Genomic DNA, 25,311 nt, shown 5'->3' with positions numbered 1-25,311 from the left:
GGCATACCCTGTCCCTATACAAGCTGCCGGCACTGCGGGAAGCGCTTTAATTTCCGAAACACTCAGGTCAGCACATTCTTATGTGGTGCGAGTCTGGCTTCCAATATTCCCTCCAGCGCCTAGAGGCGGCCCAGCTAACAACACTCGCTATATTCCTGCTATCTCATATCTTTTATTATGGGTTCTATTCGAATGCCTGGAGATACCGTACCATTTACTTAAGCAGCGTGTCGCTTTCTGATGGTATGCTACTTGTAATACCATGAGTTGCCTCTTATAGCAACTTATTACAGCTGAACTCTGAGTCACAAATAAATGCCGGCCTCCGTAGCTGGCACAAGCTGCTAAAAGTGGACCCCTGGGAACAATAAGGCATGTAGATCACACATATAAAAGAAAGAGGAGAAGGAACAGAGAGATAGTTAAATGTCTAGACATATAGGCATCAGGACATCAATTGAAGTCATATATATCAAATGTATTACCCAGTCAGTAACATGTTACTAACATAACATAATAACAGTTGGCTTATACCCTGCCAAACCAGATTTGACCTATCTTGTCAGAAATTTGCGAACAATTAAGCTATTGACATTGTAAATGACACTGCCATTTATTTATCTGTTTTCAAAACCAACACATAAATAAACAATTTGTCATTTACAATGCCAATAGCTCTAACTTTGTCAAAGGCGAAACTGTTGCATTGTAAATGCTTGTTTAAAAGTGCGGACACTTCTGAAAAAAGTTACATTTGCACCTTGAATTGTTTTTTAAAACAACATAGCGTTGTTAGACACTTGATGTTTTGTCTTGTAAATACTAAAGAACATATAGAGGGTCCAAAGATCAATTTTGTGTTGCCTTAATATGAAAGAACTTGATCAGGTTAACAGATTGTGTTTATTCCTTTCTCGAGGATTGAAATAACTCTGATCTTTAACCATTCATAAAATGTTTAGCACTGACTAGTTGTCTCCTCCGCTTATGTAATACCTTACCCCAGCAACAACTAAAAATATTGTGTTGAAAAATTCACGTGGAAAATGTTCTTTTGACTCCATAATCAAAAAGAGGAGAACATTGAAGTATCAGCGGCTACTGAAATGGCTACTTTACTTCTCTCCACAGCTGCGAATTCAAGGCTCTTTGATTTTGAGGGAATGTGAGATCAGTGCCCCCTCATTTGTTTGTATTTTCACTCATCATTGCAGTTTGGCATTTACCATGAAACGGTGACGTCCCTAAAAGAGTCGACAATAAATGATTCTGTTCCTAGTGGTTGGAGCATCATTAAGCGCCCCGGGTTGTTGCTCAGGCCCAGCAGTTATGAAGGGGCGAGAAGGAAGCATTTGCTTCAGAGTGTTGGAAGGATCCACCTATTAGGTTGGGCAGGTGACGCCAACCCTCTTGCCGTGGATCGACTGTGGTACCCTACATGTTGGCCCACGCATTGTTGTTGTTCTGCTCTTGGAACCGTTGTTATGTGGGTGTGCAGGTTGCGGATTGTGCCAAAGGAAAATATGGCATGAGAGTGGGGTTGCGACTTCCTCTGGGGGTAATCTCATATCCACAGCCCGTACCCCACACTTCACAGCCCATACCCCACACTTTTCGCCCTACCTTCCTCAGCAGCCAGTGCAATCTTCATCTAACAGAGGGCAGCAGACCAAATGCCACAGGCCTCCTCTGGGCTAATGGGTTTTAGTTTGTGAGTGCCATGTGCGCAGTAGGGATGAGGGTCAGCGCGAGGGAGGAGTTTAAATGCTGAACTCTGATGCAGGCGGAAAAGTAACATTTCCAAAATCGCTACGTCTAGATGCAGTGAGCGGGCCATTTCGTAGAAATGCGATTGCATTGACGCTGCTATGAAGTCATTCACCCGTATTCGATGCTGTTGAACAGTGGATACAATTGTCTACTTGGGGCGTTACTTCCTCCGCCTTAACTACAAAAGAGTCTAAGGGCCTGATTTAGGTTTCGACCGACCGGTTACTCTGTCACAACGGTGAAGCCAGGGTTGGTTCTAGGATTTTTGGGGTCCTGGGCAAAATGGGAATGTGTGAGGCCCCTCTAATTTGCATAGACTTGACACATTCAGGACTGTCTGCATCTCAATATATGTACCCTGCTCCTGAGGCTGCTGCCTCTCCCTCTCAGCCACCTACAAGCACCTCTTAACAGCTCATAAAGGGTTGAAGGTGTGAGGGTTGCTTATCTCCAGAGAGGGTTAAGACTGCTAGGGAGCTAAACAGCCGGGCAATAGTCCTCCCACTGTGCCTCTGTGTGGGTGGGAGAGGAAGCCTAATTGTAGGACAAAACTGAGGAATTTGTCTTATGGCAACTGGGCTGGGACTGCCCCCCCCCCCTGCCCCCTCACCCCAGGTTCGCCTCGCTGCACCACAGCAGTGAGGCCAGGGGAGGGGGCCCTCTAAATTGGCGCACTTGCAAGGTGGCACCTTTCATGCTGTGACCCGACTGTGTCGCATTGGTGCCAGGCCCCAAGTTGGAGGGCTGACTGCGAGGCCCTGGGCAGCTGCCCACACTGCCCATGCCCAGCGCCGACCCTGGGTGACGTATAATATCTCTGCCGAAATCAAAATCAAGCCCTTAGTCTATTGAAAAACAATCTTTAAGGCATATTACTTCAACAATCGCACACATCAGAGTGCACTGATACATGTAATTATTTTTACCACACAATTATAGTTCATTTTAGACACAGTTGCAGTTACATCTTAATGAGTTTACCCATCTCCTCATTGACGTTTGTTATTATGGCATTCTGCCCAGTTGCTCTGTGAAAAGCATCATTTGTACTTCTTAATGTTGATATGCTATGTATCACGGTTCTAAAATATTTTTAGTTTCCTTAATATATGATCTAGTTAATTCTAGTATGACTCGGTTTAGTAGCTCACCAGTCAGAAACATGCAGCCGCTAAATAACAGTAGAGGGAGCTGTGGTACCGCTAGTCGCCTTATCGAATTTATGCTCCTCCAGTGCAGAAATTGACCTCTAAATCAGAGGTTTTCCAGCTGTGGGGACGCTCCCACACACTCCGGGGTCCTTACCCACAAACCCAGAATGGGGCAAACGTTTCAGCAAGTATTTATATATAAAGATGGCCTTGGAAGCACAGCATTGCTTTATTGGCCCTTTTCCAGGCTGCCTTCATTTACAAGCAGTGGCAGAAGGACATAATCAAAGCAGGGGAACTTTAATCCTGAGTGCCACGTAGACGGGTTCAGTGAGTGCGTTGGCAGGGTCAAACAAGTGGGTAAGATAGCAAAATATTATGTAACTATTTTATTGTTTCTTCGCCTTCAGCTAACTACCTATAAACTAACCTACATAACTGACATAAAAAATAAGTGCAAGTTAAACTACCCAATAGGAAATGCAGTGTTATATGTTATGAAACCTCAGTTGGTTAATTCGATCACTGCAGACGACCGAGTGGGTGCCCTGAGAGTCACAGAATGGAATTTTCTGGTTGGCGCAGTTTGGAATAGTGACTTACGTGGTTATAGTGCTGCGAGGATCCGGCCTTTGACAGAAAGCCCTGTGACTATGTGTCATTATTCTAAAATTGTATCATTCATTCATTCGGTCTTTATTTCGACAAAAAAGATGTCATCAAAGAATACACAGTAAAATTTCAGCATACATCATTACAATTGTTTAATAAATACAGAAGTACAAAAAGCCATATAATTCATTCTGCATAAAAACATTATCTAAAGTTAAAAGGTCAATCAGCCCGAGAACCTCTGGTCACCAATACCCCCGAAACACCCGAGCATTGTGCACGATTACATTTGATCTCATTTTACCACATACTTTCTTCTGGCGTACCACATGGCAGCCAGGAATTTCGTAACAGCAAAAACAATTATTGGTGATAAATCTGTTTTTAATATTCGATAGGAGTGGTAACACTGCCTAATGCCCAAGTTTTTGCAGATAGGGATGATCCACTTCTTCCTAGGAATCTTGTAGGAAGGGCAGAAGAAAACTATGTGCAACTCAGTCTCTAATTCCATAGTGCACGCTGGGCAGGTTCTTGGAGCGTTAGGGTGCCAACGGGTGGTCAGGGCTCTTATTGGTAGGGAGTTATATCTCCATTGGAGGTACAACTTCCTATGACCATTTGGGCTGATGATATCAAAGGCAGACTCTAGTTTGTAGTGATCTTTTAGACCCAAATATGTGCTCGTCTTTGTCCCGATATGGGCATTCATTAAGAGGCAGACAAATTATGATGATAATAGAGACTAACTAGCTCCTTACGGGATATACCACTGCACGCTTGTTCAGGGTTAGTCCATAGTAAAGGGCAACCCAGCCTGTCAAATTCCTGCCTGATATATTTCAGCCAGGGGAAATTCCAGACATTTGGGGCTTTTAACAATTCTGCAAGCTCACGCCTGTAACTGGCAAGTTCAGGGGTTACCCAGAGACACCTCCAGAAAGTTAGAGGCTTAAGTCCTAGTTCCTCCTTGAGTGATCTTAATCCCAGGTCCAACCTAAGGGGAAGTAGGGGCGTACTAGCGGGCAGGGATACCAACTGCCTAAGAAACCTGTTTTCCGTAGTGGTAATTTCTGGGTGACAACTGTGACCCCACAGTTCCCCTCCATAGATCACCGCTCCCCGTGCCTGCATTTTGTAGATTTCAAGAGGTGGGCAAATAGGTTTTGACGTAGTTTGTTTTAGGAGTTTGAGAATCCCCCCGGCTTTTTGCGAGAGCTCTAATTGGGTTTTAATCTGATGTTGTACCCACGTCATATTCTCATTAAGAGTTAATCCCAAATATTCAAACGTTTGCACTCTTTCCAAATGAACACCACCTATAACTGGGTTTGGGCGAGATGTTTTCGGTGGATTAAAGATCATGAATTTCGTTTTTGATGTATTTATTTCTAGTCCCCGATCTTGACAGAATGAGACAAAGCTGTCCAAGACTCGCTGTATGCCCATCGGAGTCTTTGCCAGCAGCAGGGTATCATCTGCGAACATGATCGCAGAGATCCCTGAACCCGCGAGGCTCGGGGCGTCTCTGTTGGGGACCGTATTCAGGTGGGTGATTACTCCGTTGACATAGAGGCAAAACAGGGTTGGCGCCAAAACGCAACCCTGCCTTACCCCCCTGCCAACGGAGAAACTAGGGGCCAGATGTAGGAGAATCGTATTTACCGATTCATAAATACCCAATTTTTTACCGATTCGGTATTTATGAATCGGTAAATATGAAGGAGGGAGATTTAGGAAGAATCGGTAATTGAATTACCGATTCTTTAAAATTCGGTATTTACCGATTCGGTAAATACCTAATCGGTATTTCCCATTGATTCCTATGGGCTGTGAAGCCCATAGGAATCAATGGGAAATACCGATTCGGTAATTATCGAATCTGTAAATACCGATTCCTGCAAGGGTGCAGGGGGTGTCACTTTGACACCCTCTAGCACCCCAAATACAGGCATGTGTGCCATGTGGCACACAGACATGCCCTAAGGGCATGTCTGTCTGTCACATGGCATAGGTGTGCATGCACAAATGTGCATGCACACCTGGATTCGGTATTTTACCACCCAATTGGATTGGGGGTAAAATACCGATTCTGTAAGGCCCTTGGGACCCAGAAGAGTCCCACCTACATCGGGAAGTTACCGATTCGGTAAAAATACCGAATCGGTATTTTACCGATTCGGTAAATTTACCGATTCGGTAAATTTACCCAATCGGTAAAATAGGGCCCCTACATGCCAATTCTTAAATACCGGTCGGTAACGGCCGTAATCGGCCGTTACCGACCGGTATTTAGGCTCCTACATCTGGCCCTAGATGACAGATTACATTGTCTCCCACACCTGACCCTTGCGAAATTCTGCGAGTGGAGGCGTATTAAGATATTTAAAATGGGGGTTGGGATGCCTAAATCCCCCAATACACTCCAGAGTTTCCTTCGTGGTACCAAATCAAAGGCCGCACGAAGGTCGACGAAAACAGTGTAAAGCGAGCCGCCCTCCACTTTGACCGTTTTCCAGAAAAGCATGTTTAATCTGAAAATGTGGTCGGTGGTGGATACATTCCTTCTGAAGCCTGCTTGATAATCACTTAACATTTCTGAGTCCTCAACCCAGTCCAAGAGGCGATCCAGAATCAGCCTGGTGAAAAGCTTCTGAGATACATCTATTAGGCTGATTGGCCTGTAGTTGGCTGGGAGCAGAGGCGACCCCTTCTTGAAGAAAGGGACCAACTCAGCTCCCAGCCAAGTATTTGGAAGTGCCATTCCCCCAAGAACTGCATTAAAGATTTTTAAGAGATAGGGGGCCCATATCTTGGGTTCCTGTTTATAGAGGTCCCCTGGGACCCTATCCAGCCCTGGGGCTTTTCCCGCGGGGAGCTTGGCGATAACCGCCCGGACCTCACCTAGGGTGAAGCTAAGCTCCAGCGAGACAGAGACTAGAGTGCTCGCTACATCAGGCGAAGGGGTGTTCATGCTGGAGGTATCCCCCTCATACAATCTAGCAAAGTGTTCTTCCCATACCTCAGCAGCAATATTAGGTGCTACTGCCAGCTCTGGTTCAGCTGAGCCAGTGCTCACAATTTGCCAGAACTTACGTGCGTCTTTGACCGCAAGAGCCAGTGTTAGCTTTACCCAATTCTCATTCTCCCATTCAATCTTAGCATGGCGAATGAGGTTCCGATATACTTGCCTCCTGGTTTTTATAAGAACCCTATTGTTATTCTGCTTAAGTGCCACAAGCAGCTCACTTTTCGCCTGCCTACATGCCTTATTGTACCAGGATGGCTTCCTTGCCACCCATCCTGCACACGGGCCTGGGGGATTTAAATTTTTTGAAAGGGTGCTTATTAATACATTGTTAGGTTTTCCCAACCTTTCATGAAAATGATTCACAGGATGCCGTTCGGTAAGAGCAGCTACATCCTCCAATACTGGGATTACCTGAGTGTACAGTTTAGCTAACCCATTAGGATTTTAGCCAACTTGTCCCGTCTTACCCTGCATCTGTTACTTGACAGGGTAACCCTATTAGGTGTAACAGATTGCAGTGATAAATTGCCCTTGTGGATACCGGGGATTTTAAGATCTAGAATTAAGGGATTATGATCACTCTCCCCCCTGTGTGCGACCCTAAAGTCTACTATTCTATTCCAAGCCCTACACTCCACAAAAATATAGTCAAGGCGTGCCTTCCTCCCTGACTGATAAAAGGTGAAGGCAGGGGGACTTTATGCGCCCATTACATGCCCTAATCGAGTGGGACAACGTCGATGAAGTGATTTGTAGCGCTCGGGGGTCCATGCTCTTGCCGGAGGGCCTGCCACTTGGGGGATTTTCCAGACGTCATCCTCCTCCTGATTTACGGCATCTAGCAAGCCATCCAATCTCCTCCCACCACAAACGTGGCACCCTCGGGAATATTAATTAGAAAGGAGGATAGTATTTTATTACACATTGTAAAAGATAGCTGCTGCAAAATGATTTACAGCCCAATTGAGAGTTAAGCGGACAGCGTACTCTGTCTGCCAAACTCTTGGTCCCCCTGCCCAACTTTGAGAGGGGCAGACCAATAGGTTTACACCAAATGTGTAAAATGTAATCTGTCGGTGTAAACCTTCCTTGAGCGTGCCAAATAACGGGCGATCGGAGCTGAGCCATCTGACCGAGTGCCTAAGAGAGGACATTCAGATGATTTTTTTTTTCTTTTTTACTGACCATGGTCATCAGGAATATCTTGGCTGTGAGGGACAGTAAAAAACAAATAAAAAAACAAGCATTGGCAACAACATTAGGTCTTGCTTAGAGACTTATTGGATTTGGCAATGATTTGTAGCCATGCTGTACCGCCTGCTGTGTAGCATGGCCTGGAAATAATGTACAACATAGTGCTATGACGTGGCCTTCATGCCATTTTTAAGTTGCTCACAAACATAGATAAGTGAACTTACAAAATAAGGTGAGCATTTTTTTTCTTTTCATTTACCAATGCAAAAAGAAGTTATAAAAAGTTGTGTGATATGTGCTTTTTTTCATAGTGATAATGTGCTTTTTTGTTCTTTAAAAAAAAAAGGCTAAACAAATGGGTGGCTGGATGAAGGTGGGGAGCAGGTGGGGGATGAGGTAACATGGAGTGAGGGAGGGTGGGAGAGAAGGATGTGGGTGGGGGAAGAGAAGGAAAAGCGAGCGCCAACAATGAGCATGCACACAAACAACAGAGAGTGGGCGGGCAGGGATAGTGAAGGGAATGGGCAATAGCAGGTGGGTAGGGGTCGGAAACACATGGAGAACAGAGGGTGGGCGTGTCATGGATGGGTAATCAAGCAGACAACAGATGATGGGTGGGTGTGGTTGGGGAAGCACACGGACAATGTAAGGGGGTGAGGAAACTTGACCGTCAATGTATAGTGGACAGGGCAGAAGCAAGAATGGCAGGTAGTGAGGGAAGGCAAGAAAGAAGAACAAAAAGTGCACAAGGGAGATAGCTGGAAAACATATGCACTTTTGTAGAGTGCTTAGCCAAAAAGAAAAAAGTAGCACCTGAAAAGGCAGCTGTGCAAGGACACAAGTAATGTGTTCATGTTCCAGGGGAAGAGTCAAATACGAAAAGAGGAAGGACAGCTTATGGAAACTGACATATCGGAAGCAAGCAAATAAGATTAAATTAAGGGAAACAAATGATGATCAGGGGGTGGAATCTAAGCCCACAGTAAGCTAACAAAAGACAGCAAATGCCCTGACTTAGGTGAGACCTAATAATGATCCCTACACAATGCGAGAAAACTTGCATGGTGTTGGGCCATTATTTTTTTTCCAGCAGTTGTTATTGGAAATTAAAAAACTTTTACATTTGGTGTCAGCTTCCATTAGCAAGGACGAATGTGTACCACACTTTTAAATGGCTTTGTTAGAACTGCTGTGACTGCTGCTCATACACACTAAGAAAGTGTTCCGCAGGGCCGGTGGTGAACTCTAAATATGGTGGCTACATCCAAGGCAGGGTGGCAGATGTTCAGTCCTCCTCCACCTTCACTGCCTCTACTCTGTCGGCCAAAGTCTAAATCTGGCTCTTAGTGTTTAAGGTAAAACAAGTTCTTTCACAAGGCCCCGGTTGGCTCTGTCAATGGAAAGGTGCTATCAATAGCCCAGGGCTGTCGAATGAAGGGTATTACACTACCTGCCCCATTTTGGGTGTACAGTGTAATGTTCTTTTTATTAGGTCTGTTGCTGCCAGAGTGCAAGATCGTGGTCCATGTTTTTATAAGTTTTTAACAAAAGACAGAGGTTGTAGGTAACATTGGTGAAGTCGTTGAAGTGACACTCGAGCCCAGGGGTGCGCAAGGCCCACTGCGTCAGTTATACACCTTGTTGCTTTACAAAATGGGTGTGGGGCTCATTTTGCTTGATAGTATTAGGACCGAGGGCACATGAGGCAAAACATGGGAGTACATTACTAGTGGTAGGGCTAAGGCCTTTATTGGAAGTAGAGATCAGGATTTTTGAACTGATTGGGTGCTTGGACTAGAGTTAAGATTCGCTGCAAGGTCCTGGTCTCCTATTGGTTCTAGATGTTAGGGCTAGTGTTGTGATTGGATAGTGTTAGGGCTAGGGTTCCCATTGGCTGAAGGGGTCACCTGATTACTAGGGCTACAGAAAAGGCCAGGCTTAGGGCGTCTCAGCCCGGGCGTCGATGCTAAGGGTGGAGAGGGCAAGGGTTGTTGCCTGTTTGGGCCTGTTAAGGGCGGAGAGAACAAGGGCAGTTGCCTGTTTGGGCCTGTCAAGGGCAGAGAGGACAAGGGCAGTTGCCTGTTTGGGCCTGTTCGAGACTGGTCGGGACTAGGGCCAGAAATGCTGCCCTTTTTCTCATTTAACTATTCCCAGCCCACACCATCCACAACCACAAACAGAGCAATACACTTGCACCAAATATACACCATGCACAACACTATGCCCAGATTAATGTACCAGCATGCACCACCAACCCAACCAAACCACATCTACACACCCTACTATCCCAACTACCACACATATCCACCATCACCCACAAACAGTACACAACTCTATCCTATACCACTAACCAATACACTTCCATTGTACATCTATGTACCATCCATGTACTTGGATCTGTGTGTCTGTTACTTTTCTCCTGAAAAAGCAGATCCAATGCACTACCCTATTTCTCATCCTGTGCCTCTATCAATATATTTAATCTAAATATACTTACTTCTTTTATGTATCTATATACTTTCAATGTACTTATGAATCTATATATTTATCACTTTCTTCTAATTTAGCATTTCCAATGCACTAGCCTATTTCTCAGCCTTTACTTCGCTCAATATATCTTCTAGCCCAACCTTCTGACTCATCTCAAACTTCTTTCTACTACTCCTTCTAATGCACTATCCTATCTCTCATCCTATAGATCTATCAATATATCCTCTACATCCACTCTCTCATTTATCCCAAACCCCATACCACTACTATGATCGCCAAAATAACCTTTTCTAGACTCTCTCCTGCTCTACCCCTCCTTGCATCATCTGACACCTTTTTACTACACCGATCCCCTAAAACAAACATTTCTAAACTCTCCCCTCTGACTCCTTCCCTCCAAAACTCCTTTTCACTCACCCAAAAGCCTCTTCCTACTGCTAAGACTTGGAAAAAAAAAACCTTCACTCTTTTATCTCTCCACTATCCTTTTTCAATCAAAATTAACAGACTAACATGTTCACTTCTCATATTTCATATTCCATATTCAACTATACTAATATACTGCCCAAATAACTGAATAACATATCTACTACTCAAATTACTTCATATTTATACTATACTAATTTTCAACACTAATCCTTTATGGGTTCCGGAGTGGCGTGCTACTCGCCAGAAAAGCGCTTCAACACCCATCAGGGGTAACAAGTGCTATGTGAATGCAAATCTTTCTTCCCCTTTTATCCATCCGCTATCCTTCTCACTCCCAAGTAACAGACTAATATCCACCACTGAAATTACCTCATATTTCTTTTAAAAAAGAACAGTAGTGAAAAACAATGAACCAAATGCCAAAACCTAGGGGATTCAACTAAATTGACATTCACAGTGACATATGAACATGATTAAATGAGACCAAACATAATTTGTATATCAAAATACTGTTTTAAATTTATTTATCTTTTTTTCTTCTTTTTTTTTTTGGTAAAGTTTTCCGGTTAAAATTGCTATTCAATGAATAAATCAATAAAGAACATAGTTTTACAACACAAAATTATATAACAGAGAAAGGGGGGAAAAAACCCAAATGACTTAGTTGTAGTTGTGGGCTGATGAAGTTAGCAAAGCGGTGGATGAAAACTCTACGCACGTTTCGGCTATTGCCTTCTTCAGGAGTCCGTCATTTGCAACAGGACAAAATAAACAATTACTAAAAAACATAAAGAAATCAATGTCACATTTCATACTACTATGCTATCTTACAACGTATACATAATTGCCTTAAAACCCTACGTCTAGGTCACATTAATGGAACTTAGTATCAAAAAGTGAGTAGGCATTACCTCATATTTCACCATATTAATTCACCACTAATCCGTTATAGGCTCCCTGAATAGCATGCATCAACAAGCGAGCGATAAATAAATACAAACCTTTGTCCTACTCTATCCTTCTGCTATCATTCCAAATCCAAATAACTGACTGACCTATCCACCACTTAAAATGTACTTGCATGTTTCACTATACTAATTCAACAATAATCCTCTGTAGGTCCCGGAGTAGCATGCTACCCGCCGAAAAAGCGCTTTGACGCCTCGTCAGGGGTAGTAAGCGCTATATAAATGCAATTACAATACAATATTTATTCCTCCCATCCTGAATTCCACAAAAAAATGGATTTGTGGTGGTAGGGGTCTGTTAGAACCACCTTCTCTAACTTTTGTAAAGCAAAAAGTAGTTGTGATAAAAACAGGAATCTTGCATTGTAGATATTATTAAATTAAATGGTGGTCATTTAAGTTGTGTGGTGTACCATCTGGTTCCCGCATAGCCTCCTGTCAGCCCACGTCCCCCAGCTTCTTGTGGCACAGTGGTGGTCATGGTCATACAATTTCACATGAGTGCGCCGGTGCTGTACCACCCCAAGTGATAAATGGTAAGTACTAAAATGTACAGACAAAAAAGAATGATTAAGCAGTAAGTTTTAAAGCTGGGAACTTGGAAAAATTGCAATGTTTTGGGAACGCTCTCTAGGAGGCGTAGGAAGATTCTGCCCTTGGTGGTTGTGTGCACATGTATACTTCGACCTTTTGGTCTTATCCAGTTTATTCTCTGTTCAATAAATTCAATTCACTCTTTATATTATTTCAAGGAATCTTATTTATTTCATACTTCCTTTTGATAGTTTCGCAATTTCATTTTATTCTTTATTTTGCGAAAGACTTCATTGTTCCACATTAACCCTATGCATTTCGGAATGCAAAAATGTGAAAACTGTATTCACTGTAACAATGTTATGACGGGTCAAACATTTAACCACCCTATGACCGGGAAAACAATTCCTTTATTACATTCTAGTATGTGTGACACCAAGAACGTTATATATGGAATAAAATGCCCATGTGTCAAACTGTATGTAGGTCAAACTGAAAGGAAAATAAAAATAAGGATCACCGAACATAAGAGTAACATTCGGCAGAGAAATCAACACACTGGATGGAAGCAGGACATAATATTACACAACTTCGATTTACCATATTAGAAGTGATCAAACCTCAAAAAGACATTGATCTACACAAAAAGAGACTTAGTTCAGAATACTACTGGATTCGGAAAATGGGAAGGCTTCACCCACAAGGACTCAATGACAGAACTGAATTATCATGTTTCTTATAAATCTTAGAATGTCTTTATATCACTGTACACAGATTACATATGTAGTAACATACATCAATCCACCTATATGAACATAAAAGCCACATCCCAACTCAAAATGGCCGCCCATCAGCCTTGGACTCTAATATCATACTTTAATACTCAAATATAAAGTAGAAATTAAGGGGAATCCCAATTATAATATACTAAAGAGACCCTCTTTATATTTGAATAACAGTTTGTGCACTCGAATATATGAGTACATCGTAAAATTACACATAAGCCCAAAAAAAAGTTTTATAACATAGCCTGAAGTAGCACATCATAGAATAGATAAATTAAACTCCTTATCATTCTTCTACAATGTTTACAATTAGACACTTCGATTCTTTCCGTGATCGCGATCACGTGAGGCAACCGTAGCCAATGACAGGAGACTATCCATACACAAGGCCACTATAGAATCATAGAACGAACACTATTGGTTGACATATGGAAAGACGAACACCGAGCATCGAGGCAGACTTGCTTTCCACCATCGTAAGTAAGACGCGAGCGCTTTTCGTGTTGAGATTACATTTAGTTTCAATTTGAACAGTTATCACTTAAATAAGAGTGTTCCTTAATCGAAATATTAGATGCTAAAAGGCGCCACTAATCCACCTTCCTTTTTTAATAAAACGCGCACATTGTAATAATGATCAGTATAAGTTTAAGAGTCAGGAGGGTAACCACGTCAACTTTACTCACTAAGGGGCAACACACTACTAATAGAGATTGATGTGTGACATTATATATTTGACAGATATTAGTACCTTGAACATGAAATATCCGTGATGATATATATATATATATATATATATATATTGAATTGTACATATATAAGCTAATCACCTGTGAATGAATGTACGAATTATTATTTATTTATATTTTGATGAGGCTAGCTCAAATTTCCTTTTTTCTACACACAGACCCCTGAGGAAGGGTCCCATAAGACCCGAAATGCATAGGGTTAATGTGGAACAATGAAGTCTTTCGCAAAATAAAGAATAAAATGAAATTGCAAAACTATCAAAAGGAAGTATGAAATAAATAAGATTCCTTGAAATAATATAAAGAGTGAATTGAATTTATTGAACAGAGAATAAACTGGATAAGACCAAAAGGTCGAAGTATACATGTGCACACAACTACCAAGAGCGGAATCTTCCTACCCCTCCTAGAGAGCATTACAATAAGAGTGTTCACAGACAAAACACTTGGAAGTGGCTGCACAACATTTAAACAAGATGAAAAGATTAAACAGTCTGAAGAATTAAGAGTGCACCGATGGATTTAAGAATCAATGTTTTGGGAACAACATCGTTCTCTTCTCAGTCAGCGCTGTTGGATTACACAACAGACTACTGGTATATTTAATGCAGGCTGGTGGCCACTTTGATGATGCATATTTGGGAGAATATGCATACATACTGCTAATCTGAACTGTAATTTGTAATATTTAACGCAAGATTAAGGCCTTCATTCACTCTGGCCCGCAGATCCTGATTCAGGTGCAAACTAAAGCATGCTTCTGAATCTGGATTATTACTGGAGCATTAATTGTGCACCACAACAATGTTCACTCAAATGATTTCCACAAAGGCATGTAGTGCACATTTTGAGTTTGCACACTGCCGAACCGAGAAACACATGCAAAAGTGACCGATCTTCCATGATCTGACAAAATAGAATTCGTTTTTGGATCTCCAGTGTAGCGTGCCACTCGCCGAAAAGCACTTCAACACCTCATCGGGGGTAGCAAGTGCTATATAAATGCAAACCCTTCCCTTTTCTATCCCTCCACTATCCTTTTCAATCTTAATAACAGACTAACATGTCCGCTGCTCAAATTAATTTTATATTTCCCTATACTAGTTCACCAGCAATCCCTTTTGGGTTCCGGAGTAGCGTGCTACTTGCCGAAAAAGCACTTAGATGCTTTGTCAGGAGTAGTAAGCACTACATAAATGCAATTGCAATGATGCTATCAGTGCACACCTGGCGGCATCAGTGTTTTTTGTGTACACTTCAGACAGAACGAAGGCTGTAGATATAGATCAGCTTTACAAACCAAGGTATGCCACTTGGTGCCAGAAGCAGGAATCTAATTTAAGGGATAAAAATTGGGAGAATTCTGGGAAAATTATATTCACTCCAGCAGTGGGTGGAATCACTGGTGATTGCTCAAGCGCTGCATCCACTTTTGTCTTTTTTGTAATTTTTTTTTAGAGGGGGTGGGTGGAAGGCCAGTTCTAGAAGGTTCCAGGTTGACGATGCATGTTCCGAAGCGTATTGTTATGGAACTTCATCAAGAGCATCGGACAAAAATAACAAGCCCACCCAGGTAGAAGAGATGTCTGCTCTAGTGATACAGGTGCAAGATATTGATTATCTAGAGATGAGTTTGGACAGCAACACGGTCTCCTCTCGAGGAGAAGTCACGTGTGTTTGTCACTTTCACAGCACATCTCGGTAGTGTCTTCCTAATAGTTCACCACAGTGTGAATTATGAAGGGGGCCTTTGTCTGATGCTTTCTCAACGGCCGTTGCGAACGTTTCTTGCTCAATTTATACGTGTCGACTTCTTCTGTTTGTCAAACTTTGTGAGTGGCTGCTTGCTTATCAGTACTTCCGACATTAATTACTTCATTAAAGTATAGATTGGGAAGTCACCTTTGCCAGGATTGTTCGGAGGTGTTTTATCTCCATGTTTGCTATCAACTTGGGTTATTAATGCGTGTTTGATTCTAGACACCCACAGTATTTTCTCTGCCACCAGCTGGTTGAACCGCTCAAAGTGTGTTTTTTTTTTAATACACAGTGTTCCACGGTAGGATGTACACAGCTAATCCACAGTGTTCTGTTTTATTGCAGGTTGTAACACCCTGTTTCCTGCCAGGCAACTATGAACTCGTAAGTGTTCTTTCTATATGTTGATAATGAAAGCTTTGTTTTGTTTAGCATCAGCCTGCAGTTTGGATGTAGTTTATTTCTGCTCTGCCTGTGCTTGCATTTACCTCATTGTAATTAGCTTGGCCACCCACTTCTGTGGCCACACTAACAAAGCAGCTACCAGTCAGCAAGTCTGTTAGCAACAAGCCACTTTGCATGTCGGAGAGGGCTGGTATGGGGTAGCCGATAAAGTGGTCGACCCTTGCAGGTGATCCAGCACTGGCTTGTGCGACCTACCTATTCGGAATGCTCTATGGAACATGCTTCTGCTTTGGCTTCTGGCTGCTGCGTTCCAGTCTTCTTGGTAGGCACTTTTTAGTGCCTTGCGGGTTCCCAAGCGCTTGGAAAAGAGTGGGAAAAAATGAGCGGCAATAAGCTGCTTTGTAATGGGCCATCACTAACACCTTTTGCCATTTATATCCTAGCTGGGAGTATGTATCAAAAGAGAAAGGACTCCAAATATTCTTCAAAACCACCACCCCCATTTCTAATAATCACTGTGGATAACTTTACAAGTTAGTAAGGCCTGTCTGACCAGTATGTTTGGCAATCATGTATTTGATTACATTTTTAAAACTATAACAGAACTTAACTACCATGTGTAAATAAGTGTAGACATATTTAAATATTGCCCGTTTAATAGAATAATTGTAAAAATGTCTAAGGGGGGCCCTGATTATTATTTTTTTCATTGGTGGGGGCGCAGTATAAAAAAGTTTAAAGACCTCTGCCCTAGGGGACAAAGTGAAGGAAAAGTCTAAACCTACCAAAAAGTTAAATGAACCATATTTTGCATACAGTTTCACTACAAAATTAAATGTGGTACGCTTATTGGGATTCATTCAAGGCATTTTCTTTAGACAAATAATTTAGTTAGCTGTAAGTTCTCTGAAGGGGCCGGAGTTCAAAATGTGATGATCTCCAGTGGGCATGTTTTACGTACTCTGTGAACTCTGAGAGATCCTACCCATGTTGATCCTCACACAGTAGATCACACTTGGCCTCGCTGTGGAAATATCAGGGCGGGCTACCATAATAACTTATATACTGTGCTACAAATCAGAGCTATTGGCTGTCTACAGTGGACTCAAAAACTATATTGACCACATTGTTAACAGGCACATATCTGTCTACATCACTCAAGCATGGCAAGCCTGGCGCTGACTTTAATTGAAACATTATGGGGCACATGCATGAAAGTTACATTTTGCGATTGCCAAATAGCGATTTTTAAGAAATCGCTATTTGGTAATCGCAAAATCCAATGCATCAAAAGAGGCTGCAAATAGTGATTCTCTAATTGCGGTTCCTTAAGAATCGCAAGGGCAATTAGGGAATTGCTGTTTGCTATTGCGACTCCCTTCATTCCTGGGTGGGAATGGTCTTGTATTGCCTAATTGTGATTACCTAATTGGTAATCGCAAATTTGGTAATGCAAAGTCAATGGTGCCTGGAGGCCTAAGGCCCCCCTGAGCTGCCCCTAACAAAAAACAGGTGCACATGTAAGGCACACACATACCCTAGTGGCATGTGTGCACCAAATGACACTTTGAAAAATACAGTTTTGTGCATTTTTCAAAGTATGCACATGTTAGCATCAACTTAGCGTTTCCTAAATGCACAGTGTGCATTTAGGAAACGCTTCTTGCATATGAATTAGGGAATCGCAAATTGTGATTCCCTATTTGCATTCTTCAGTTTAGGTAATCGCAAGAAATTGGGATTACCTAAATAACGAATCTCAAAAACATTCATGCATTGCAAAAGGCCGTTTTGCGATCACAAATGGACGTTTTTTGCAAATCTCACTGTTTGCGATTGCAAAATACCTTAATGAATGTGCCCCTATGTGCCTTAGCCACAGGGCCCTGATTGATTTAACCCTATGCACCTGACATAGATCTTACGGAGTCACCTATGATCCTGATGTTTAAAAAAGCCTTCTCTCTTCTTGTTTTCCATCCAACCTTCTTGGAGTAATATATTGATAATAATTAAATGGTGGTAGGAAGTGTTATAAAATAAAGGTATTGGTAAAGCCAATAAGTTTGATTTCTGTACTTTTTTGTTTGTTTTGTCAGTTTATTTTTTTGGGAACAAGGGATTGGGTGCAGACAAAAACATCTGACAAATGGATGCCACTGAAAAAAAAAGTTGCTTTTTTTTTTATCAACCATTTTTCAGATGCTTTTGCCAGTGCTTTCTACCTGGAGCTGCTGCCGTGATTGCCGACTGACATGGCAGCCACCTCGGAAATGTAATACAATATTAGGGTATGTGAAATACAGATCTAAAGCGGCTACCATGTTTCTAAATAGTTGGTGAGCAGGACAGCAGCACTAGGGAGTGAGCCCTGAAAAGAAACATCTAAAAAATGGATGCTCCAGTAAATAAAGCAAGCAACCATTTTTAGGTCGAAGCCTACCAGACATCGCAGGTAACTGGTTTGCTAACAACATATTGGGAACATATGTTGAAAGTTTCCATGGGAATGCATTCAGTTCGTTGCTTACCATTAGCTTTGTGGTTTGCAACTCGCATTCCTTTGCTTTCTATTTGCTGGCTTTATTTGTTTTTGGCTTTCCAGCTTGCTTTCGTCCCTTCCCTTGCCCAAACCTTATTTACTGTATTCTTCCATCACTACTGTATTTCTGTAAACAGGTCTTTAGATCTTGTTCTCATCTTGTCACATTTGCTGTGCAGTCAAAGACAGAGGTCAAATGTTAGGATCTGTTTTCCAGGGATCTTTGTGTTTACTTTTCTTTCTCTACTTCAAAGTGAGAGGGTTTATGTGACAATCATACTGGCTACTGAGGGTATGCTGGTCAGAAGTCTGCACTCTACTTCACCACTCCACGCCTCTCTACTCTACTCTAAGCCAATGCACTCTACCCCAGACTACTCTACTATGCACCGCTGCACTCTTCACCATTGCACTCTACACCACTCCACTCAGTGTCACTCCACTCTATGCCACTTCACTCTGCAACGTTGCCCTCTATGCCAATGCCCTCTACTCTGTACCATTCCACTCTATGCCAATCCACCCTATGTCACTCTAGTCTACTCACCACCATTGCACTGTACACCACTGAACTCTACCAGGCATATTACTCCAATCTACTCTGAAACAATCCTTTCTGCGCCATGGCACTCTGCGCCTAGACACTCTACTCTGCAACACTGTCCTGTTTGCCACTATGCTCTACTTTTCAACACTCTATGCCACTGCACTGTAAGCCAGCTGCACTCTGCGCCATTGTCCTCTATGCCACTGCTTTCTACGCCACTCTACTCTGCACCTCTCTACTCCATGCCAAAACACTCTATGCCACTCCACTATACACGATTGCACTCTGACAGTCTGCTTTGCAACACTGCACTCTCTGCCACTTCCCTTTCTCCCACTGCTCTCGCCACTCTACTCTGGATCACTCCTCTCTGCGTCACTGAACCCTACCGTGCACTGCTCCACTCTATGCCACTTCACTTCACTCCATGCCACTCACTCTGCAACATTGCACTCTCCGCCACTGAACTCTATACCACTCTACTCTACACCCACTGCAGTCTATGCCACTACACTCTACTCTGCACCACTCTACTCTATGCGACTCTATGCCTATGCACTGCACACCACTGCACTCTAAATCCTCCAACTCAATGCCACTGCACTGTGCCAATCAACTCTAAGCCACTGCAAATCTACTCTGCACCTCTGCGCTTTAACACACTGCATTCTGACACTCTACTCTGTGGCACTGCACTTCTACGCAACTCTATTCACTCTGCATCGTTCCACTCTACATCACTGCAATATACCCTGCACCACGCCACTCAGTGCCACCCTATTCTATGCCACTGCACTCTATGCCAATGCGCCCTACACCACTTTACGCAAAACCAATGCACTCCTATCTACTCTGCACCACTGCACTGTACGCCACTGTAGTCTACTTGTCAGCACTCTGTCACTGCACTCTACACTAATGCACTCTACGCCACTCTACTCTTCTGCACTCTAAGACACTCTTCTCGGCTGCACTGCACTCTCTGATACTGAACTCTATGCCACTTTACTCTGCACCACTTTAATTTTTGCCACTGTACTCTATTCTATTGCATTCTATGCCGCTTCACTCTACTCTTCACCACTCTACTCTCTTACTTTACTGCGCTCTGCACCAATGCACTCTACTGCCAATGTACTGTCACTACACTCTACAATCTACACTGCTACACTCTATGCCAACCCACTCTATGACACTCTAATCTACTGTGCACCACTGCAGTCTATGACACTGGACTCTACACCACTCTACTCTATGCCAGTGCACTCTACCCCACCCTACAATGCACTACTGCACTCTTGGGCAGTGCTCTCTTTGCCAATGCTCTCTACATCACTCTAGTCTAGGCCACTCCACTCTACTCTACCACTCCACTCTGTGGTGCTCTACTCTGCAACATTGCATTCTATGTCACGGCGTTCTCTACGCCAATACACTATGCCACACTGCAACACTCTACTCTGTTCCACTATACTGTACTCTGCATCACTCTACGTCGCTGGACCCTATGCCCTGGACTGTACACATCTATTCTGCTGTGAGCCTCTTCACTCTATGGCATTGCACTCCATGGCACTGCACCCTACTCTGTGCCACTCTACACCACTCTACTCTAAGCCAATGCACTCTACACCACTTTACTCATAACCAATTCACTCTACACCACTGCACTCTACGTCAACTAATCTGCACCACTGCACTCTATGCCACTATGCTCTACCTTGCAAACACTATGCCACTGCACGCTATGTTACTGCATGCTATGCCACTCTACTCTGCACCATTGCACTGTGCACCAATGCACTCTCTGCCACTGCACTCCATGACATTCTAGTCTGCACCACTGCACTCTATGCTGCTATACTCTATTCCACTGCACTCCATCCAACTGCCCTCTACTCAACCCTACGCCATTGCACTCTGCGCCACTACACACTATATCACTCCACTCTATTCTGCACCACTGAACTCTACACTACTCTACACCACTCTATTCCATTCTCTGCCTATGATCTCTATACCACTGCAGTCTACTCTTCACCACTCTACGTCACTGCACTGTATAGCAATTCAGTGTACACCACTTTACTCAAAACCAATGCACTCTACGCCAATCTACTCTGCACAACTGTACTTTACACCACTTCACTCTAGGCCGTTTTATGACACTTCACAACACTACACTCTATGATGCTCTACTCATTACACTCTACTCTACTCCACTCTGTGCAATATTCTAATCCACTTTGTGGCATTCTACGACCCTAATCCACTCTACAATACTCTGTGCAACTCCCTCTATGCCACTTTAGTCCGCTCTATTCTATGACATTTTACACCACTCTGCTCCACTCTATGCCACTCTACTGACACTCTACAGCACTTGACTCTACAACACTCTACTCCACTCTGACATTTCACTGCCCTACGCTACTCCTCTCTGTGCCACTCTACTCTACGACAATATACTCTGCTCTATGCCATTGTACTCTGCAACACTACTGCACTCTACTCATCACCCTCTACGCCACTCCACGCCACTCCATTAATCTCTACACCACTCAATAACACTCCACTTTACCATACTCCACTCCATGCCACTCTCCCTTACCCCACTAACTTTAATGCATGCTGAACAGCAGCCAGCCTAGTGCACAACATGGCTAAAACTCATTAGCAAAGCCAGTGGCTCTTGCATAGGTGAGACCTATTTGCTTTGCAAGTGCTTGTTAGATCTGGTTTACAGAGCAGCAGTCTGCAAGTTCTGTTGTTACCAATACTTTAAAATGTACATAGAGTCAGCATTGGCTCAGCAGAAGTGAAGTATTTGTCTTACCTCGTGCTATTGGCTAATTGGGGCATCATTCTGCCTCCAAGGCAGTGCTTACATTGATGTCGAGTGCCTTTTTCTGATGTGAACTAGTCCATGTGCATTCCGCAGAGTTTTCATACATTTTATACAAAAATCAATATTTTTTACTGCTTTTCCCACATGATCTGCAAAGCCAGTATGTCTGGCTTTAATATGCTAAACAAAGGTTTTGCATTAAAACAAGTATTTAAGTTTATTCCTTCAAATCACATCTGTTCTTAGCGTTCTGATCCTGTTGCATTGAGAACAGCAAGCTCGGGAGCGTTACACTTAAAGCAGATGTGTTGCAAGGACGATAAGCCTGTGTCACTTCACCATTTTTAGGTCGAGCGTAGCGAAAGACCTATTGTCAGCCAAAGACCTATTGTCAGCCGTATTTGGGAATGTAGACATGAGAGGGGCACGAGCGCAGAGCGCAGATTTCACCTCGTGGGCGCGCACGGCGCCGTGCCCCTCTCGTGCCTCATTCCCATGCGCAAACACAGGCACACTCACGCATGCGCACATACACAGCCACACGCATACACAGGCACACACACACTGCATACACACACTGCATACACACACGCACCCCCCCTTAAACAGACGCACGCGCACACAGACAGAAACACGCACAGACGCACTCGAACACACACAGACACACGCACGTACACCCCCCCACACCCCCACCACTCACCGGGCTCTTTCGGCGTGTTCCGTGTCTCCTCTGCAGCGCTGGTCTTCACCCGGGCCCCCTCCTGGGACCCGGGACTTCAGATGCCGCACTCCGCACTCCGCTTTGGCGCCGGGGCCCAGAGCGCGCATGCGCGGGCAGCCCCCGCCCTCTCGCTCAGCCCGGGCTGCTTTCTGTTTCTGTTCTAAGCATTGCATGTGTTTGTGTACAGAATGGTAAGTGCCAAATTGAGTTGTATGTTACCGACGATTGGTACGATTTGCACACAAAAAAGACTTTCATAGCGAACCAATATCATAACCACATCTTGGACATTAATAAGTGGGTTTCAGCACAATCAAGAATTGGTCCTGTTGAAGCTAACAATTGTCGCTCGATAATCCCAAAATAGAAATTCTCTGCGCTCTGTCAATCAAATCACAATACACTTACGCTCCAAATCTACAGGGGAGCTGAACGCTGTGTGTCCCTGCTATGCCTCGTCCCACAGACGCTTCTTGTAACCATGGCAGCCATTTCTGACATCCAGGCGAGCTTCTCGGTCTGCAGTGAGCATGCACTAGAAGGAGGAAGAATAGCGCACATTTAAATCCCACTTAACTATACCTTTCATTCAGGTTCAGCGTGCTGCAAAGAAAAGCCAGCAAGTCTGACTTTCTTTGTTATTAAGATGTTTTGTTTGTGCAAGGTTATGAGTGTGAACGGCAATGTATGCAAAAATCAATGTTCTTAGAATGGGGGCTGTTGTAACGCGGAAGAAATCTGGTATTATGTTAGTGGACTTTTCAAGAGACCCTTTTTTCATTTCCATTACATCGATGGTTTTCAAAGAGGAGTGCATCATTTATAGTGGTAGACTTGCGAACTGAACTTTCACCTTCTGAATTGCTATGTAGGCTCCATTCTTGTAGTTGTTCACCAATGACACTTTTTAGAAGTATGTAAAGTTTATAAATTACATACTGAATTGGTTCCTATAGTTGTCGACTCCACTGTCTCTTTATTTATTTTTTTATTTTTTAACTACTCTATAATTGAATCCCTTCTTGTTAAAACAGAGCACTTTAATCTGGGGAAAATTCAATCCCGAGTTCCTCAACTTTTGCACCTACAAAAGTTTATGCTATTGCCATTAGAAATTACAATAACTTTTATTTAAGTATTAATTAATTAGAAAAATTAAAAGCCATTGTTATTTGTAATATCAATACATGTAAGTCACGTAAATACAACACATATTGCATTACAAATGCTATCGGTGTCACATTTGCGAAAGTTATAACTATTGGCATTGTAAATGACAAAGCTATTAATTTCGCTATTTTCAAAAACAAAACATAAATAAAAAATGTCATTTACAATACCAATAGCTCAAACGTTCCTAATGCGAGACCTATTGCATTGCAAATGCTTGTTATTAAAGTGTACGCCCGAAGGCGAGTCTTGTATTCACTTTGACTCCTTCAAATAACTAATTTGAAACAGTAATGACTCTAACCCCGTAAGTTTGAACATTATTTTGGTGGTCGCACCACCCCATTATAGAATACAGGGTAGTCCCCAAATCCATATGCATCAACCCTATAATTGACCTAGTATTAAAAAAAAATGTCATTTGTGGTCATTTTAACAGGCACAGTTAGAGGGTTACCTAACCAGCAACAGCAAGGTAATCCACTGCTTTTTGCTAGAAGAAAATCATTTATCTTTCATCAATGTCTATTATGTAGGTAGAGGTATCTTGTTTCATGAGATTTAAGTGCACAGTGTTATGTATGCATTTATATGGTATTTCTGTAGCGCAAACATATGTGCAAAAGGCAATGGAATGCTGAATATGGTCAAAGACAAGAAGTAATAAAGAAATATTCCCCAGTGAGTCTTCCACCTACCCTTTCCCACTTCCTTACCCCCTTTACATTAGCAAAAGAATTTACCTGAAAAACAGCACGTGTTGCGTACCTTGGTCTTTGGCAGAAGCCTTGTATTCAAACTTACTGTGGTGTATAGGAAACCTTGTCTACTATTGCAAACGAATGAATATTTTATTTTCAATCAAGAACATTAAAATTCCTTGGTATTTAAAACAAATGTATACTTCACATGTGCTAAAAACAGGCAATGGTTTCCTTTCAACTGCCTGCTTTTAAAAGGGACTGACCCGTATGAACTTTTTACAGGGATTAAAGCTTTGTTTACTTGTGGTTTGTTATGTCGGTGTCTAAAGTCGTGGCTCTTTTGCACAAGTGATTTATGAGTTTATTTTGTGGGGAGTTCTTAGATGTAGGTATGTACTGTGCCATCTAGCCAGCCCAGACATACCTACAGAGCCTCTCTGTACCACATATTTGCCCTTTCCTACTTACTAAATCTACCTCGTACTACAAAGCATAGGAGTTCTGAAATTTACAGTTACACATCACCCGCAGTCACTACAGTTAGCATGCATGCCACACCCCCAAGATGGCTGAGAGGCCACACCTACAGAGCTCACTATGTACGTCCACATAGCATGCCAGCGATGCAGCCTCACAGCACGTGAGACATACTCAGTGACACTCATTTTCTATCTGCAGGCCATGCCACGGTTAGCATGCTGCAGTACACACACACACAAACACACACACACACACACTCACTCACTCACTCACTCACACATTCTCTCACTCACACATTCTTTCACTCACACATTCACCCCCACCTTTCCTTTTGCCCATGAAGCTTCACCATTCCCATACTGGAAATCCCCAAAGTAATAAAACGATGCAATTGCCAGTTAAGCACTAAAATACCAAAAGTGC

The 25,311-nt window shown here is 42.9% G+C and overlaps 1 protein-coding gene across 4 annotated transcripts in view; it reads left to right on the top strand.

Moving 5' to 3' along the window:
• The window catches only part of TNS3 (tensin 3), an 851,445-nt gene that overhangs the window by 424,478 nt on the left and 401,656 nt on the right, over positions 1-25,311 (top strand). For all 4 annotated transcript variants that reach the window (XM_078688177.1, XM_078688176.1, XM_078688179.1 and 1 more), the window contains exon 4: positions 15,817-15,855. In XM_078688177.1, the coding sequence (XP_078544303.1) occupies positions 15,817-15,855 (39 nt within the window). The remainder of the gene's footprint in view (positions 1-15,816; positions 15,856-25,311) is intronic.

The sequence above is a fragment of the Lissotriton helveticus genome, chromosome 4_1 (assembly GCF_964261635.1).
Source record: "Lissotriton helveticus chromosome 4_1, aLisHel1.1, whole genome shotgun sequence".
Taxonomy (NCBI): domain Eukaryota; kingdom Metazoa; phylum Chordata; class Amphibia; order Caudata; family Salamandridae; genus Lissotriton; species Lissotriton helveticus.
The sequence above is the reverse complement of the archived record's forward strand: the minus strand, read 5'-3'. Positions and strand labels throughout refer to the sequence as shown.